This window comes from Dromaius novaehollandiae, chromosome 34 (assembly GCF_036370855.1).
Source record: "Dromaius novaehollandiae isolate bDroNov1 chromosome 34, bDroNov1.hap1, whole genome shotgun sequence".
Taxonomy (NCBI): Eukaryota; Metazoa; Chordata; class Aves; order Casuariiformes; family Dromaiidae; genus Dromaius; species Dromaius novaehollandiae.
This window is the reverse complement of record NC_088133.1, coordinates 660,243-677,901: the sequence shown is the minus strand read 5'-3', so window position 1 is coordinate 677,901 and position 17,659 is coordinate 660,243. Positions and strand designations below refer to the sequence as shown.

At 69.1% G+C, this 17,659-nt stretch overlaps 3 protein-coding genes across 5 annotated transcripts; 2 read left to right on the top strand and 1 right to left on the bottom strand.

Moving 5' to 3' along the window:
- Positions 1 to 353: 353 nt before the first annotated feature.
- Positions 354 to 2,073, bottom strand: LOC135325213 (gap junction delta-2 protein-like). Its single transcript, XM_064502992.1, has 2 exons — positions 1,980 to 2,073; positions 354 to 1,083 (listed from the first exon to the last, which is right to left on the bottom strand). The coding sequence occupies exons 1-2, from the start codon at positions 2,048 to 2,050 to the stop codon at positions 354 to 356; spliced, it is 801 nt and encodes a 266-aa protein (XP_064359062.1). The 5' UTR covers positions 2,051 to 2,073.
- A 2,519-nt stretch (positions 2,074 to 4,592) lies between these two features.
- Positions 4,593 to 6,728, top strand: SELENOW (selenoprotein W). The gene is made up of 6 exons (XM_064503128.1): positions 4,593 to 4,750; positions 4,852 to 4,876; positions 5,434 to 5,487; positions 5,867 to 5,941; positions 6,033 to 6,131; positions 6,213 to 6,728. The coding sequence occupies exons 1-5, from the start codon at positions 4,722 to 4,724 to the stop codon at positions 6,105 to 6,107; spliced, it is 258 nt and encodes an 85-aa protein (XP_064359198.1). The 5' UTR covers positions 4,593 to 4,721; the 3' UTR covers positions 6,108 to 6,131; positions 6,213 to 6,728.
- A 1,457-nt stretch (positions 6,729 to 8,185) lies between these two features.
- LOC112996847 (histone H3.3A) lies at positions 8,186 to 11,448 on the top strand. 3 transcript variants are annotated; one of them, XM_064503126.1, is made up of 4 exons: positions 8,186 to 8,355; positions 9,011 to 9,166; positions 9,979 to 10,132; positions 10,737 to 11,448. In XM_064503126.1, the coding sequence occupies exons 2-4, from the start codon at positions 9,039 to 9,041 to the stop codon at positions 10,863 to 10,865; spliced, it is 411 nt and encodes a 136-aa protein (XP_064359196.1). In that variant the 5' UTR covers positions 8,186 to 8,355; positions 9,011 to 9,038; the 3' UTR covers positions 10,866 to 11,448. The 3 variants fall into 3 exon arrangements, with proteins under 3 accessions (XP_064359196.1, XP_064359195.1, XP_064359197.1); XM_064503125.1 differs by having other exon boundaries at positions 9,008 to 9,166; XM_064503127.1 differs by lacking the exon at positions 8,186 to 8,355 and adding an exon at positions 8,781 to 8,854 and having other exon boundaries at positions 9,008 to 9,166.
- The last annotated feature ends 6,211 nt before the right edge of the window (positions 11,449 to 17,659 follow it).

The following is a 17,659-nucleotide window of genomic DNA, read 5'->3' as shown; positions in this document are numbered from 1 at the left end:
CCCGGGGGGGGGGCCCCGGCAGATGGTGCCTGGCTCAACCCCTTTCCCTGCTTTAGAGCTATTAGAGCCGATTAAAGGCTGCAAAGCCGCAGCGGGAGGGAGCCGCGCGGCCCCCCCAGCCCTGCCCCACACCGGGGGGGCCGAGGAGCAGCCGGGGGCCTCCCCGCCGCCCCCCAGGCGAGCTCGGCCTCAAATCCCGGCGTTTATTTACACCCCGAGGTCCCGGGTGCGGAGCGGGGGGGTCCGATCCGCCGTAAACAGCCCCCGGGGCCGCCCGCCCCGGTCCTTCCTTGCACCGCGAATGTGGAAAAGGCCCCGGGGGGGGCCGCGCCGGGGGGGGGGGGGGGGGGGGCTCAGACGTAGGCGGACTCGCCGGACTGCGTGCGGCTCGGCGGCGGCGGCGGCGCGGCCGGACCCTTCCTGGGGGGCCGGCGGCGCGCCCGGGCCCCGCGCACGGCCGCCCGCACCTTGCGCCAGCCCAGGTGGTTGAGCTCGGCCAGGTTGAGCAGGACGCAGACGCCGCTCACGGCGAACATGAAGGCCAGGAAGAGGGTCTTCTCGGTGGGCCGCGACACGTAGCACTCCACCGCCCGCACGCAGGGGTGCCGGTCGCAGGCGAAGACGCCCGGCACGCGGAAGCCGTAGAGCAGGTACTGCCCGGCCAGGAAGCCCAGCTCCAGGGCGTTGCGGAAAACCACCTGGATGACGTAGAAGCGGGAGATGCCGTCCTGCCGCCGGGCCTTGGCGCCGCGCGCGGGCCGCGGTGCCGGTGCCGGCTCCGCCGGGACACCGTGGGGCTCCGCCGGGACGCCGTGGGGCTCCCGGGAGCCGCGGTGCCGGCGCGGCTTGGCGGCCTGGTGCACGGAGTAGGTGATGAAGCAGAGGCTGGGCGTGCAGACCAGGATGATCTGGAAGACCCAGTAGCGGATGTGGGAGACGGGGAAGGCGCGGTCGTAGCAGGCCTGGCTGCAGCCGGGCTGCGGCGTGTTGCACGTGAACATGGCCTGCTCGTCCTCGTACACCGTCTCGCCCACGATGGCCACGATGAGGATGCGGAAGATCACCACCACCGTCAGCAGGATCCTGCGGGACGCCGCCGGCACCTGCACCCCCCCCCGTGCCCCCCCCCCGTGCCCCCCCCCAGCCCCTCGAGACCCGTCCCGCCGCCGCCGCGGCCCCCCCGAGCCCTCCCGCAGCTCCGAAGCCCGTTCCCCAGGGCGGGAGGTGCCGTGGGGCCGGGGCAGGGGCCTCTCTGGGCCCCGCGGGGGTCCTGGACGGTGGCCCCGGCCCCCCCCCGGCCATGGGGATGGGGGAAGGATGCTGCTGGGAGCAGTGCAGGGGCCCCTCGTCCTGCCCCACGTGTCCTTTGGGGCTGTTCCCCCCCCCCCAGCTGCAGCCAGAGCCCCCCGGGCTGTGGGGCTGGGGAGGGGACACAGGGCTCAGCCCCACACCCGGGGTTGGTTCCCCCCTGTCACGGTGGGAGCTGCCCCATGGGGTCACCCCGGGGGGGGGGGACACAGGGACAGGACCCACTGCTGCTCCCCGGGGCAGTTCCTGGACCGGCCGAGGGGCTGGGGGCAGCGTAGGGGGGTCTGTGGGGTTGGGGGGTCCATGGGGCTGGGGGCAATGTGGGGTTGGGGGCAGGAGGGTCCATGGGGCTGGGGGCAATGTGGGGTTGGGGGCAGGAGTGTCCATGGAGCTGGGGGGGGGCCGTGGGGCTGGGGGCAATGTGGGGCTGGGGGCACTGGGGTCTGTGGGGCAGGGGGTCTGTGGGGCAGGGGGTAGGGGGGTTCCATGGGGCAGGGGGATCTGGGGGTCTGTGAGGTAGGGGGGGTCCATGGGGCACTGCGGTCTGTGGGGCTGGGGGCAACCTCCTCTCCCCCCCCCCCCCCGAGAGTGGCGGGTCCTGGACCCAGGTGTACTGGGATGCCCAGGTGTCCGGGGGGCCCAGGCGTCCGGGGGGGCCCCGGGCTGCTCACCTGCCGATCATGGTGGAGTGCTGCTGCACCGCCGCCTCCAGCAGCCGCTCCAGGATGGTCCATTCGCCCATGGCGCCGGGCCGGGGCGTCGCCGCCCCCCCCCCGCCCCGCCGCCCCCCCCCGCTGCCCCCCGCCGCCCCCCGCGCTCAGCGCCGCGGCCCCAGCGCCGCCGCCGCCCGGCAGCACCGGCAGCGGGAGCGCGCGGGGGGGGGGCGGGAGCGCGCGGCGCCGGGAGCGGGCGGGGGGGGCGGTGGGGGCGGCGCCGGGGCAGCGGGAGGCTCCGGTGTAACGGGCGGCTCCGGTGCAACGTGCAGCGCACAGGCTGCTCCAGTGCAACACCCGGACTGCTCCAGTGCAACACCTGGACTGCTCCGGTGCAACACCCGGGCTGCTCCGGTGCAACACCCGGACTGCTCCCGTGCAACACCCGGGCTGCTCCTGTGCAACACCCGGGCTGCTCTGGTGCAACACCCGGACTGCTCCAGTGCAACACCTGGACTGCTCCGGTGCAACACCTGGACTGCTCCCGTGCAACACCCGGGCTGCTCCTGTGCAACACCCGGGCTGCTCTGGTGCAACACTCGGACTGCTCTGGTGCAACACCCGGACTGCTCCGGTGCAACACCCGGGCTGCTCCGGCGCAACACCCGGGCTGCTCCGGTGCAACACCCGGACTGCTCCGGCACAGCGTGTCGCTCGCGGGCCGCCCCGGCGCAATTGGCAAGGTCGGGGTGAGCGCTTGGGCTTTGCACCCAGCTCTGTGCAGCCGCAGGGAAGCGGCGCCAGCCCCACGCTGTGCCGCACAGCTGGCAACACCTGGCAACACCTGCAAACTGCTGTCAAGCGGCTGGGGACCCCAGCGTGGGGCCGGGCGCAGGCAGGCGAGCGACGGCGCTGGCTCCAGCCCTCCCGGGACGGCCCCGGCCACCCTCGGCCGCAGCATTCGCCCGAACCGGGGTTGCGCGACGGCCGCTCGCAGGGTTTTGCACGGAAACAGGCCCGAATATTTTACACTGCGGCCCAGAAACAGCTGTGCTCCGGGGCCAGATCCGGAGGGTGCTCAGTGCCAGCCGCTTCGCCTCGCCCGGCGCTTTGGGGCCGAGCAGCACCGTAAACACGGGGAAAGGCCCCAGCAGCTCGGGCCAGTGCCGCTGTTAGCGCAGCCGTTAGCACCTCCAACGCTTTTATTATTTTGGCCCGCGTTTGGCGGAGGGACGTTTGCGGCCAAGCGTCTGCAGGCGACGCTGCTCTGAGCCCGTTGCACCGTTGCAGCAATCCCAAATCGCGACTTTCGGCGCGGCGACGCCGGAAAACCGGTGCCGTTCGCCCGGGCAGCGTCTCCCTCCCCGGCTTCTCTTAGCGCAGCAGCTCCATTTCGACCGGCAGCGGGAAACCGGCCTCTCGCTGCAGCAGCGGCGCCCGGGCTGGCGAGGACGAGGAGCCAGGCGCAGGCCTTAAATATAGATATATAGAGATATATATAGCGCCGAGCTGGCGCTGCAGCTGCTTTTTTGAGCGCCGCAGCCTGGGAAACGCTGCCGCTCTCCAAAATCGATCGTGCAGGTCGAGGGCCGAGGATGCGGCCGGGAGGGAACCGGCGTTTCTGGGAACGGGGGGGGCAGGACGCCCGCCGCGTCCCCGAGCTTCGGTATTTGGGGGGTTTCTTTGCTTTTCGCAGAGGTCGGAGCTGCCGCTCGAGCGCCAGCTCCGCATCCAACTCCTGTCACTCGACTGGGACGAAAATGCGGGATTTTCCCGTTATTCGGGTGCTTTTTGTTGTCGTTAGCGCAGGAGGTCGAGCTGGAAACCGGGAGACGCGATGGGAAATGCAGAGAGGAGCCCGACTTAGACGGGGAGGCAGAGCTGCCCCAAAAGCCCCCTTTTTCCCCCCAAATTGCCCGGCCTGGCGGCTCCAAAAGCCCCAAGATGCCCCGAGGCACAGAGATGCCCCCACAACCCCCCTTTTCCCCCCAAATCACCCGGCCTGGTGGCTCCCGAAGCCCTGGACACCCTGAGGCGCGGAGCTGCCCCAAAAGCCCCTGTTTCGCCCCGAATTGTTGGGCCTGGCGGCTCCCAAAGCCCCGGATGCCCCGAGCCGCGGAGCTGCTCGGGTTTGGCACCGTTTCCCGCGGCCTGCGCCAGCCCGCAAAGCGCTTTTTTGGTCTAAAAGCCTCAAATCCGGGCTTCCCGCAGGCAGCAGCCATAAAAGGGCAGAATTGCTCCTTTTTCTGCGCCGCGGAAGAGGCGCTTTACCACATTTGTGCACTCGCAGAGCAAAACGCCAGCGTCACGGGGGCTTCGGCGGGGAAACGGGGATCGGCCGCCGGAGGCTATAAATACGGCGATGGGATAAAAGCCCAGGCGCGTTCCCCCGGGGGCAGTTTTACATTTTTTAAGGCCTCGCGGGATCGATCCCCCCCCCCGCCCCCGCCCCGGGAAATTGCCGGGCGCGGGGCTCGAACCGGCGACACCCGGGAGCGGGGCCGGAGCCGGGCGCGAGACTCGAACCCGCGGCCCCAGCGGGCGGCGCCCCCTTCGTCCCGTCCTTGCCACGGTCCCGCCTCCTGGCGGCGCTGCGATTGGCCGCGCCGGCGCGGTGGCGGCGCTGCGATTGGCCCCGCCCGCTGGCCGCGGCGCTGCGATTGGCCGCGGCTGTGCGGTGGCGTCGCTGCGGGCGCTCGGGCGGGCGGTGCGGCCGTGTCGCGGCGTTCCGCGCTGAGGGAAAGGTCCGGGGGCGCCGCCATGACGCTGCGCGTCGCCGTGCTCTACTGGTGAGGCCGCGGGGGACCGGGGGGGGACAGGGGATGCGGGGGGGCGGCGGGGCCTGCCCCCCCCCCCCCCGGGCTGAACGATCCGCTCTGTCTCTCCGCAGCGGGGCCTGAGGCTACCGCCCCAAGGTGAGGCGGCTTCTCCTGCTGCGCCCCCGTCAGCCCGGGTCCCCCCCCCCTTGGGCCTGGGGTCCCCCGTGTCCCCCCCCCTTGGGCCTGGGGTCCCCCGTGTCCCCCCCCCCTTGGGCCTGGGGTCCCCCGTGTCCCCCCCCCCACGTTGGGCCTGGGGTCCCCCGTGTCCCCCCCCCGCGGTTGGGCCTGGGGTCCCCTGTCCCCCATTCCCCCCCACCCCGTTGGGCCTGGGTCCCCCGTTTCCCCCCCCCCCGGTTGGGCCTGGTTCCCCCCCCGTTGGGCCCCGTGTCACCCCCCCCAATTGGGTCTGGTGTCACAACGTCCCCCCCCCCCCCCCGAGTTGGGCCTGGTGTCGCTGTGTCATCGTCTCCCCGTCGGGCCTGGTTCCCCCCCGCATTGGGTCTGGTGCCTCCCCCCCCCGCCCGTGCAGCCCCTCAACGCTCCCTCTGGACCCCCCCAACCTCCCCCCCCATCACACCGCTCCCCACGGGCCCGGGGGGGGGGGCTGGGGGGGCCGCGGGGAGCTGAGCGGCAACACCTCCCTCCGCCCCCAGTACCAGCAGCTCAAGAAGGAGCTGGAGAAGCGGTTCCCGGGCCGGATCCAGGTGGTGAGTGAGTGCTCCGACCCCCCCGCCGCGCCCCACGGCCCCCCCACAGCACCCTGCCGCGCCCCACGGCCCCCCCACAGCCCCCCCCGAGCTCGCCCCAGCTCTCCGGGCAGAGACGAGCCGCCATGAAACCCCAGCGGCCGCCGCGGAGCGAGAGACGGACAGAGACATCGCGTCGTCGTCGTCTTTCCCTGTATTTTTCCCCGTTTTTTCCGGCAGCCCCCGCCGGGCTGCTGGGGGTAACGAGGCGGCCGCCTGCGGGAGGGCGATCACCCCCCCCCGCCCTGCCGGCGCCGCTGCGGCGGGAACGGGGACGGAAAGGGGCTGGGAAGGGCCACGGGCCGGACTCGGGGGTGACTCGCTGCCTCCCCCTGCCCAGACCGGCGAGGGGACGCGCGAGGTGACGGGCTGGTTCGAGGTGACGGTGGGCAGCACGCTGGTGCACTCCAAGAAGGTGAGCGCTGGGCTCGTGGACGCCCTTCCTCCCCCTCCTCCTCCTCGCGTTATTCCCGGTTCCCCCCGCCCGACCTTGTCCCCTGCGCCAGAACGGCGATGGCTTCGTGGACACGGACGCCAAGCTGCGGAGGATCGTGGCGGCCATCGAAGCGGCCCTGCCGTAGCGGCGGCAGCGCGGCCTGAGGGAGGTAGGACCACGCCGGCGCGTCCGCTCGCCGCCCGGCGCCGCTCGCCGCCCCGACTCGCGCTCTCCTCCCTCCCTCCCGCAGCTCACTGAGCCGCCGCCTCGCCGGGGCGGCCGCGCGCTCCATGACGGGAGCCGCCGAAACGTCTGCGGACACGTGGCTGCTCCCAGATGCCCGCGCGGCGCCGCTTCGGCCGGGGCGGCCGGCGGCCGAGCTCCGCTCCTCGCACGCTGCTTTGCGTCGCTTCCGGCGAACGGCGCCGCCCCGACGCGCTCTCCTTCCGCGTGCCGCGATCCGCCGCGATGGCCGCGCCCCTCGAGGCCTGCCGGGTGAAAAAGCGGGGAAAAAGGGGCTCGAAGCAGGGAACCGCGTTGGCGGCAGCGCCTCCGCCGCCGGTTCGGTGCGGAAACCGGCAGCGACCCGCGGCGGCACCGAAAGGAGAGCGGCGGCAGCGGCACGCACCGCACTCGGGGCTCGTGTGAACAAACGGCCACTTAATTCCCTCCGTGTCTGACGCACAACTTCCGTCCTGCCGCTTCAGCCGCCCTCCAGGATTCCTGCTGCTGATGACGTTTCTCGAATAAAACGCTGAAAACTTGACGGGTTTTGTGGCTGTCGTGTTTGTTTTTCCAGAGAAGCAGCGGGCGGAACGGCTTTGAGGGGGCGGCGCCGCGGCTGGCGGGGTCCTGGCAGGGCTGTTTCGGAGGAGTTTGTGTGCGTGTGAATATTTTGCTGCGAACTCCCAATTTAACTTTAATTTTAACACGGCCTTTAACTCCGGAGCCGTGGCACCGTCGCCGAACGCTGCCTCGCGAGCCCGTCTGTGCCCCCCACGCGGCGAGGGGCAGCCCCCAGCGCGGCTGCGCGGCCTCCGAGCAAACGCCGAGTTAAACCTCGGCGCGGGGGAGCTAATCAGCTCCGGCCTTTTACGGCTGTAATTGGGACGAAATCGCTCAGTGAGCGATACAAGAACAAACCCGTCTTGGCGAGCTGGGGCCGGCTCGGCTGCGGCAACGCCTGGTTAAACCCCCCCGCGCGCTCGGGCGGCCGCAAACCCGGCGCTTCCCCCTCCTGGGCGATTATCCGGCCTCCGACGGAGCGAGGCGGAGGCCCGGGGCACCATGTCCTCGCGGCGGAGGACGCGTGCCCTCTGGTGACAACAAGCGTCCTCTTCCCTCCGGCCGTAGGAAACAGGAAAGTGCCGAAAGTGCCGCATCTCTCCTCAAAATCGCTCCGAAGTTCCTGCCCGAAGCCAACGTGCGGTGGGGAGTTGGGCGTCACTGGCCTCCGCTCAAAGAAATGCTAAAATTGCAGGAATAAAAGGGGTGAAGCGTCGCCCATCATTGGGGACAATCCCAAGGTTTTGGGGTGACAGGGAGCTGTGTGAATTAGGGACAATCCTGAGGTTTTGGGGGCTGTGTGGGGCAGGGGGGCGGGTGGATTGGGGACAATCCCGAGGTTTTTGGGGCCACAGGGAGCTGTGTGAATTGGGGACAATCCAAAGGTTTTGGGGGCTGTGTGGGGCAGTGGGGCGGGTGGATTGGGGACGATCCCGAGGTTTCGGGGCAGCAGGGAGCTGTGTGAATTGGGGACGATCCCGAGGTTTCGGGACACTGGGGCAGGTGGATTGCGGACAATCCTGACTTTTTTGGGCCACAGGGAGCTGTGTGGATTGGGGACGATCCCGAGATTTTGGGACACTCTGGGGCAGGGGGGCAGGTGGATTGGGGACGATCCCAAGGTTTTGGGGTGACAGGGAGCTGTGTGGATTGGGGACGATCCCGAGGTTTCGGGGCACTTTGGGGCGGGTGGATTAGGGACGTTGGGGGCAGCAGGGAGCCGCGCGGAGCGGGGACCCTCCCTCGCGGCGCGCTCCGCTCGCCACAGGCCGGCCGGGCTCTGCCCCGCAGCCCCGCGCGAGGCCGCGCCGTGCCGGGACGGCGGCCGCGGCTCGGCCCGGCCCGCCGGGGAGCCGGAACAAGCGCCGCCCTCCCGGGGCACAAGATGGCGCCTCCCGCCGCGGCCGCCTCACCTCAGCTGACCCCCGCCCCGCCCCGCCCCGCCGCCGCGGTGCATCATGGTCAAAGAGCCCGGCCGGGGAGCCCGCCATTTTCTGCTGGGGCTGGCGGGAAAGGCGGGAAGGGAGCGCCAGCAGCGCCAGCGCCGCCGCGGCACTCCCCACCGCTCCAACGGTCGCCGCAGCGCCGGCCGCCGCCTCCGCACGCAGGTAACCGCGGCGCCGCCGCCGCCCCGCCGCCGCCGGCCCCGGACCCCGGGGAGGGGAGAGGGGGGGAGGCGGCGGCGGGGGGGGGGGGGGGGGCGGCTCGGCACCGAGGTCGTCTGAGGAGACGCTTCGCTCAGGTCCCGCCTTCCGTGTGTCGCCCGCCGCTGGTTGGCTGGGAGGCGCGGGAGCGCGGTGGCGGCGCTGATTGGCTGGGAGCCCCCGCGGCGCCCCGGGAGCCGATAGGCCGCCAGGCACGTCAATCACGGGGGAGAATTCGCGGCTCGTCCCCGCTCCGCTCGGCTTACAAACCGATTGGCGAAGCGCTCGACGGCCAATCAGCGGGCAGAGCCCGCCGGGCTGCGGGCGGTCACCTGACGGCGGGCAGCCAATCGAGGCCTTCCAAGGCGCGAAGGCTTCTGGGACTTGTAGTCCGCAGCTCGCCCCCCTCTGAGGTGACACCCCGAGGGGCAGCGGGACGCCTGGGCCCCTTCTCCTCATGGAGGTTTGTCCGGGCCGGTCAGTGCGTGGCCTGGAGGGAGGCGGAGGTGCCCTGCTGCCTGCCCGGGGGGTCCTCCTCCCCTTCCCTTGCGCCCTGCTGCCTTTTTACGTTAATTCCCCGTGTTTTGACCCAAATCTCGCCTCCTGTCTGCCGCAGCAGCCTCCTCGCGCCCTGAGGACCGCCCAGGATGGCCCGTACCAAGCAGACCGCCCGTAAGTCCACCGGCGGGAAGGCGCCCCGGAAGCAGCTGGCCACCAAAGCCGCCCGGAAAAGCGCCCCGTCCACGGGGGGGGTGAAGAAGCCGCATCGCTACAGGTACTCGGAGGCCGCTCGCCGCCGCTGCGGAGCGACCCGACGCGTTGTGCCGATTGTCACCGTAACGAAACGCCATGTGCATCGTGGCGGGCCGGAGGAGGCCGTGTCCCCGGGGCTGGCGTCGAGGGGCTCGAGGTCCCCGAGCGCATGGCCAGCGCGGCTGCCGATCGCTCGACTCGGCCAAAGTCACGTCCCCCTCCAGGCCTGGGCTCCCCTCGTCCCCTTTACCCGCCTCAGACGTCTAGGTCGTGAGCTCCTTGCAGCCGTAGAGGCGCCCCTGTAGCTACGAGTAAGATTTGTGTGGTTACCTGTGAGAATAGCATTATAAAACATTATCCTGCTGACTTATTGTTAAAACAGAAGAGTGAGGATCACCCGCATGCTTACAAAGAGGCTTTGACACGTCTCCTGCTCGGAGGCAGGAATTTCGGCGCCGCTTCGGTCCTTGTCTGGGAAGGAAAAAGTACTGCGAGGCCACTTAAAAAGGAAAAAGCTCACAGTTACCAGTAGGTTAATATTGGGGACTGTCAATGTTGTTGGTCCCCTTTTAAGTACTGCCTTTTTTATTATTATTATTTTTAACCGAAGCTGGTCTGTTCCACTGTCGTTAACGCCACAGACTGTAGCCTGGAGGGCTTCGACACGCACACGCTTAGAGGCAGAGCTCCTCAGCCCCTTGCTGCAGAAGGGAGGACGGGCTGGAAGGGGCTGAGCCCCCGGCCTTGGCCGAGAGCGGCTGTAATTTCGAACGCGCAGTGATGGGGTGGGGGAAAAAAGCAGTCTTCTAATTTAATAGCCGAAATATCTTCCAGGCCTGGCACCGTGGCCCTCCGGGAGATCCGGCGGTACCAGAAATCCACGGAGCTGTTGATCCGCAAGCTTCCATTCCAGCGCCTGGTCCGGGAAATCGCTCAGGACTTTAAAACGGATCTGCGGTTCCAGAGCGCTGCCATCGGAGCCCTGCAGGTGAGCGAATCCCCCCTTCCCTGCCCCGGGTAAGCCTAACGCCTCGAAAGTGGTGAAAAACGCCTCGAAAGCAGTGAAATATCTCCCTGAGAGCAATCCCGAGCTGCTCCTGAATAATAAAACAGCGTGAAGGCGGCAGGCCTGCGTCTGAGGCTGCGTGTGATTAATGCTCATCCCCGCAGCCTGCGCCTCCGAGCTCCCCTGTGCCCTTTCTCGCCCGAGAGGCCTCGCTGCGGCTCGCGCTCCTGAAAGAGGCGGGTTTGCCCCAATTTACTGCAGCGCCCGACACGCAGGCAGCGAGTTTTTGTTGCCCGCGCCGCGGGGCCGGCGAAGGACGGGGGGTCGCCCGGAGGCAGCAACCGCTTACGTCGTCCCCCGTGTGGAGTCACCCACGGGAACCTCTGGTTCCCCCCCGGGTTAAAATGGGATTAACGGGCACTTAGGGAGCACGTGACGGAGAGACGGAGCTAATTAGGAGCGCAGCGCCGGAGGGCGCCTGCCGGGGCCCCGGGATTATCGCCGGCCGCCCAGCCCGGTGCGCGGGAGCGGTTCGGCGCGCTGGGGCCTTGCGGGCCGCCCTGACCGCCGCGCCTTCGTCCCGCAGGAAGCCAGCGAAGCGTACCTGGTGGGGCTCTTCGAGGACACCAACCTGTGCGCCATCCACGCCAAGAGAGTCACCATCATGCCGAAGGACATCCAGCTGGCGCGCCGCATCCGCGGGGAGCGGGCCTAGCTCGCCCGCGCGTCGGGGTAGCCGCGAGGGCTCGTTCCTTTCCTCCTCCCGTTTGTAGGATAGGGCTAGGACGCGTCACGCGCCTCGGTAGCGCTCAGCGATCGGGAGAGCCAAATCTGTTCCTTCCTGACCTAACAAGCAAAAAAAAAAAGAGAAAAAACAGAACACAAAAAAAAACACACAAAAAAAACTTTGAGGAATTTACAAGACTTTTGGATTTTGTTTGTTTTTTGTAAGCTTTTTTTTCAGAATTGCAAAAAAAATATATAAAACAAAAGGGGGAAACATTTTTGAAATATCTGGTTTTGTACACAAAACTTACGTAGATTTAGGCATAAAAAGGAGCTTTTGGTCTTCAGTTTGTAAAGATATATCTGCAGAGATCACTCGACACTCTTTTTCATGATTTGGTTGTTTTCCTTTCCTTTTTCTCCGTACTCCGGGAACGGGTGTGATCTTCAGACCTTCTTTTCCTCTCTCCATCTGTCTCGTGGATCGTGAGTGGGATCTTTGTAACTCCCAGGTTTCTTCACCCTGCCGTGGTAACAGAATAAGTGAATAAAATCAGTGAATGTTAACCGTACCCGTCCCGTTTCCCTCGCAGCTGATTTTTACGCCAGCCCGTGTGTTTTGTGCTTTATTACGAATAAACGCAGGTTCCACTGGGCCCCCCTGCCCCGAGCTCGAGGTTTGGAGGCCCCGGCCGTTGTTTGGGACATGGTTTGGGACGGCGGAGAGCCGAGGCGGCGGGGAAGGGCCGAGCTCCCCGCGCCGATTCCTCCTCCCGCGGAGGCACCGGTATTTATTCCGCGGGCGTTTCCCTTCGGAAGCACCTGCCGCGCCGGCGGCCTCGCGCTTCCGTCGGCCTTTCCCCAGGCTTCCTCTGCCTCCCAGGCTCCCTCCCGCTCCCTGTTTTGCTGCTGCTTCCTCTTTTTTCCCCCTTTTGCCGGGGCAGCGGGTCTGTTTGCAGCAGCACCTCTGCTCTGCACACGCCGCCCTTCAGAGGGGAGCAAATAACGAAGGAAAACACTTAGGGAAAAGGGTGTTATTTATCCCTCTGACCCGCTTCTCGCCGAGGAGATTCCGCAGGCGCTGGCGGGGCCGGAGCCGCCTCTGCGCGGGCGCGTTTAACGGGAAGAAAAGGCGTTTCCCACAAAAAAGCTCTTCCCGGCGCTCCCTGGTGCCTCTCCCCGCCCTGCGGCTCGGGGAGGGGGAAAACCCCTCGGCAGGCCCCGTTTTTCCCTCGCGGGTGGCTCCGGCTCCGGCTCTGGCTCCGGCTCCGGCAGGTGCCAGCGGGGCCGGTGACCCGGGCGCTGACGTGATTGCTCCTGACAAGTCTGCGTTAAATTTAGAGCCGGGCGGCCGCGCGGAAGCCCCCCCTTAGCCACCTTAAGCGGGATTAGGGGGCCGGCGCCTCCGGGCCGCTTTATTTTCGCCGGGGCAGATGGGCGCCGAGGACGTGCGCTCCCTCCGCCCGCCAATGACCGCGGCCCGCTTTCCCCACGGAAAGGCGGAAAACGGGCAAAAGGGGAGCGCGGGGCGAGGGCCGAGAGCAGGATCTGGGCGGGAAGGACTCGCTGCCGAGCCCGGTGCCGCCCGGCAGCGCATGCACAAGGCTCCTGCCTTAATGTATATTAAATATATATATATATCTAAGTGCAGGGAAGGGCGGTCGCTGCTCGCGTCCTTGCCGGGAGCCGGGGAGCGGTGCCGGCCCGGATCCTGCCGCCCACATGGCGCCGGCGCCCCGCGGGGCTGGTGCTCTTTGGGGATCGGGGCGGCAGCCCCAAACGCCCCCGTTCCCCCCCATTTTGGGGCTGGGGCTGCGGGGGGCTGCTGGCCCCAAACGCCCCCGTTCCCCCCCATTTTGGGGCTGGGGCTCCGGCCTGGCCGCTCGCCCCGGGGCGGGATGGGGGTTACGGTCTGAGCGCCCCGGAGGCGGCGGAGCCCGCGGGCTGGTATCCTGCTCCGGGCCTGCTCTGCTCCGCGCCGGCCCGTTTTAAGGGTTAAACACGCTAAATTGTGTAAAATTGGGCCGGGGCGTCCCTCGGGGGGCCGGGAGAGGGACTGGGGAGGGGGATGTGGGATGCAGGGTCCGGGATTTGGGAGGGGGATGCGGGATGTGAGATGCCGGGGCACGATGTCGGGTCTGGGATGCGGGATACAGGATACTGGATGCGGGATGAAGGGTCGGGGATTTGGGATGCAGGATGAGATGAGGATGCAGGATGCAGGCTATTGCATCTGGGATGTGGGATGCTGGATGCGGGATAAAGGGTCAGGGGTTTGGGATGCGGGATACGGGAAACGGAATGCCGGGTGCAGGATGCAGGATGCGGGATGCAGGACATGGGATGCAGGGAGCAGGACATGGGATGCTGGATGTGGGATGCAGTGTCTGGGATATGGGATGTGGGATGCAGGGAGCCAGGTAGAGCTTGCAGGATGCAGGATGCGGGATGCGGGATGCAGGATATGGGATATGGGATACTGCAGCCGACCCTGCCCTGCGCCCGCGAGCGCGGGGTGGCTGCAGCGTGGCCTCCCGGCGCAGTGCGGGCCGCGCGGTGCCATGCAAGAGCGCGGGGGGTGCAGGGCAGCGCGGCGCAGCACGCACAGGGCAGCGCGTGCGTTGCAACGGTCGCATGCGTTGCAGGTGTTGCAGGGCGGGCGCGGGGCTGCAACGCTGCTGCACCACGGCCCGGCTGCGCCCGGGCTGCCGGCGCCCGGCGGGGATTAGGGTTAATCAGCGCCAAATCCCCCCGGCGCAAAAACAACCTAATCAGGGCGATGCCGCGCGTGGCCCAGCTGCTCCGGGGCGCTGCGGGCTGCTCCCTCCATCCATCCCTCCATCCCTCCATCCCACCTTCCTCCATCCCACCTTCCTCCAGCCTCCATGTCTCCATCCCTCCATCCCCCCGTCCCTCCATCCCTCCATCCCGCCTTCTTCCCTCCTCCATCCCTCCATCCCACCTTCCTCCAGCCTCCATCCCACCTGCCTCCATCCCTCCATCCCTCCCTCCCACCTTCCTCCATCCCACCTTCCTCCAGCCTCCATCTCTCCATCCCGCCTTCCTCCCTCCCTCCAACCCCCCCCGTCCCCCAGCCCTCCGCCCCCCCGAGCTGCCCCACGTGGGGAAACTGAGGCACTTGGGGGGGGGGGGCTCAGCCCAGCCTGGGGGGGGTTAATCAGGCCTGCAGCAGTTAGCCCCGGCCACCGATGGGGGGTAACGAGCAGCAGGGCCGGGGGGGGGGCCCAGCTCCCCCAGCACCGTCCCCAGCGCAAAGCACATCCGGGGGGGACGGCCGCATCCCGGTGGGAATGGGGCAGGATTCCCGGCTGCATCCCGGTGGGAATGGGGCAGGATTCCCGGTGGGAATGGGGCAGGATTCCCGGCTGCATCCCGGTGGGAGCAGGGCAGGATTCCTGGGCGCATCCAGGCTGGAGCAGGGCAGGATTCCCGGCTGCATCCGGGTGGGAATGGGGCAGGATTCCCCGTGGGAATGGGGCAGGATTCCCGGCTGCATCCCGGTGGGAATGGGGCAGGATTCCCGGGCGCATCCGGGCCGGAGCGGGTGGTTCTGCAGCCCCGTCGGGGCGGGAGCGGGTGCTGCCCGTTGCCGGCGCGTTTCCCTAACGAGCGCCGGGCAATTAGCGGCGTGACCCTAATCGGGGCGCTGCTATTCTGCTCCCTGTGCCGGGAATTAGCCGGAATGAAGCGCCCGGCGCTGCAGAGCCGCACGAGGCCCCCGGACGCCTGGGCCCCGGACGCCTGGGCCCCGCACCCCCCCAGTGCCCCCGTTGCCCCTTTTCGGCCCCAATTCGAGGCCCCCCCCCCCCCGGCGGGGCGCTCGTCCCCGGGGATGGGAATTAATTGGCGGCGGCGGGGATTAGCGGCGGGATTAGCGCCGCGGCGGTGACATCAGGGCCCGGCGCCCTTAAAGCCGCCCCCGGCGCCAGCGCGACCTCCCCGCCGCCACCGCCCGGCCCCCGCCCGGTAAGTGCCACCGCCACCGCCACCGCCCGGCACGGGCACGGGCACGGGCACGGGGACCCATGTGCCACCACTGGGGACGGGGACCCATGTGCCACTGCCGGGCACGGGGACGGGGACCCGCGTGCCACCGCTGGGGACGGGGACGGGGACAGGGACGGGGACCCATCTGCCACCCCACCGCCGGGGACAGGGACCCGCATGCCACCGCTGGGGACGGGGACAAGCGTGCCACCGCCACCACCGGGCATGGGCACGGGGACCCATGTGCCACCACTGGGGACGGGGACAGGGACGGGGACCCATGTGCCACCGCTGGGGACGGGGACAGGGACGGGGACCCATCTGCCACCCCACCGCTGGGGACGGGGACACGCGTGCCACCGCCACCGCCGGGCATGGGCACGGGGACCCATGTGCCACCACTGGGGACGGGGACAGGGACGGGGACCCATGTGCCACCGCTGGGGACAGGGACGGGGACCCATCTGCCACCCCACCGCCGGGGACAGGGACCCGCATGCCACCGCTGGGGACGGGGACAAGCGTGCCACCGCCACCGCCGGGCATGGGCACGGGGACCCATGTGCCACCACTGGGGACGGGGACAGGGACGGGGACCCATGTGCCACCGCTGGGGACGGGGACAGGGACGGGGACCCATCTGCCACCCCACCGCTGGGGACGGGGACACGCGTGCCACCGCCACCGCCGGGCATGGGCACGGGGACCCATGTGCCACCACTGGGGACGGGGACAGGGACGGGGACCCATGTGCCACCGCTGGGGACAGGGACGGGGACCCATCTGCCACCCCACCGCCGGGGACAGGGACCCGCATGCCACCGCTGGGGACGGGGACAAGCGTGCCACCGCCACCGCCGGGCATGGGCACGGGGACCCATGTGCCACCACTGGGGACGGGGACAGGGACGGGGACCCATGTGCCACTGCCAGGCACGGGGACGGGGACCCGCGCGTCACCCCACCGCCGGGGACGGGGAACCGCGTGCCACCACCGGGCACGGGCATGGGGACGGGGACAGGGATGGGGACCCATGTGCCACCGCTGGGGACAGGGACGGGGACCCGCACGTCACCACACCGCCAGGGATGAGGACAGGGACCCATGTGCCACTGCCGGGCACGGGGACGGGGACCTGAGTGTCACCACTGGGGATGGGGACAGGGACGGGGACAGGGACCCATGTGCCATTGCCGAGCACGGGGACAGGGACGGGGACGGGGACCCGCGTGCCACCACTGGGGACAGGGACGGGGACAGGGACAGGGACCCATGTGCCATTGCCGAGCACGGGGACGGGGACAGGGACGGGGACCCGCGTGCCACCACTGGGGATGGGGACAGGGACCCGCTGCCCTCTCCGCTGGGCCCCCCCCCCGGCTCGGGGACTGCCACCGCCTCGGGGACCCGGGGGCTGGGGATGCACACGGGGAGCTGGGTGATGTCCCCCAGTTTGGGGACCTGCCACCGCCTCAGGGACCCGGGGGCTGGGGATGGACACGGGGAGCTGGGTGACGTCCCCCAGCTTGGGGACCTGCCACCGGGTCTGTCCCTGGCTTTGGGGATGGGGACACGGCTCTGGGTGACGTCCTGCAGCTTGGGGACCTGCCACCAGCCCTGGGGTGACGTCCCCCGGCTTGGGGACAAGCAGCCAGCTCGGTGTCCTGGGGTTTGGGGACGGGAACGTGGCTCCGAGGTGACGTCCCCCGGCTTGGGGACCAGCCACCAGCTTGGTGTCCTGGTGTGGGGACAGGGACACGGATCTGGGGTGACGTCCCCCGGCTTGGGGACCAGCCACCAGCTTGGTGTCCTGGTGTGGGGACAGGGACACGGATCTGGGGTGACGTCCCCCGGCTTGGGGATGAGCCACCAACCTGGTGTCCTGGGGTCTGGGGATGGGGACGAGGCCCCGGGGTGACGTCCCCCAGCCTGGGGACCGGCTGCCGGCTCCGTGTCCTGGTGCGGGGAGGGGGACGCGGCCGCAGGGTGACACCGCCGGCTCGGGGACGGGGACACGGCTCGGGGGTGACGTCCCGCTGCTTGGGGACGAGCCACCCGGTCTGTCCCCTGCCTTGGGGACGGGGACGTGGCTCCGGGGCACACGGGCGTGCACATGCGCACACGCATCGCCCCATGCACCGACAGGTCTCCGGTGCAGGGCCGCGCACACGCGTGTGCACGCACCTCCGCGGGCCCTGACACGCACCGCTCCACGCGTACATGCATGGACACACACCGCTCCACGCGTACATGCATGGACACGCATGTCACCACGGGCCCGGACACGCACCGCTCCACGTGTACATGCATGGACACGCACCGCTCCACGCGTGTGCACGGACATGCATGTCACCACGGGCCCGGACACGCACCGCTCCACGCGTACATGCATGCACAGGCACGCATGGCACCGTGGGCCCGGACACGCACTCCTCCACATGCACACGCGTGCACGGCCCTGCCACGCCATGCCTGAACCACAGCGCACACGCGCAGACCCTGCCACATGCATGCACCGCGCCACGCATGCACACGCCACGCCACGCATGCACAGCCCCACCAGGCACGCACGAGCCCTGACACGCATGCACGGACCGTGCCACAAACGCATGGCCCCCGCCACGCATGTACAGACCCTGCTACACGAGCACGGCCCACGTCACGCGTGCACGGGCCCTGCCACGCCATGCACACGCTATGACACACATGCACAGAGCATGCACGGCTCAGGCCACGCGTGCACGGGCCCTGCCACGCCATGCACATGCTATGAC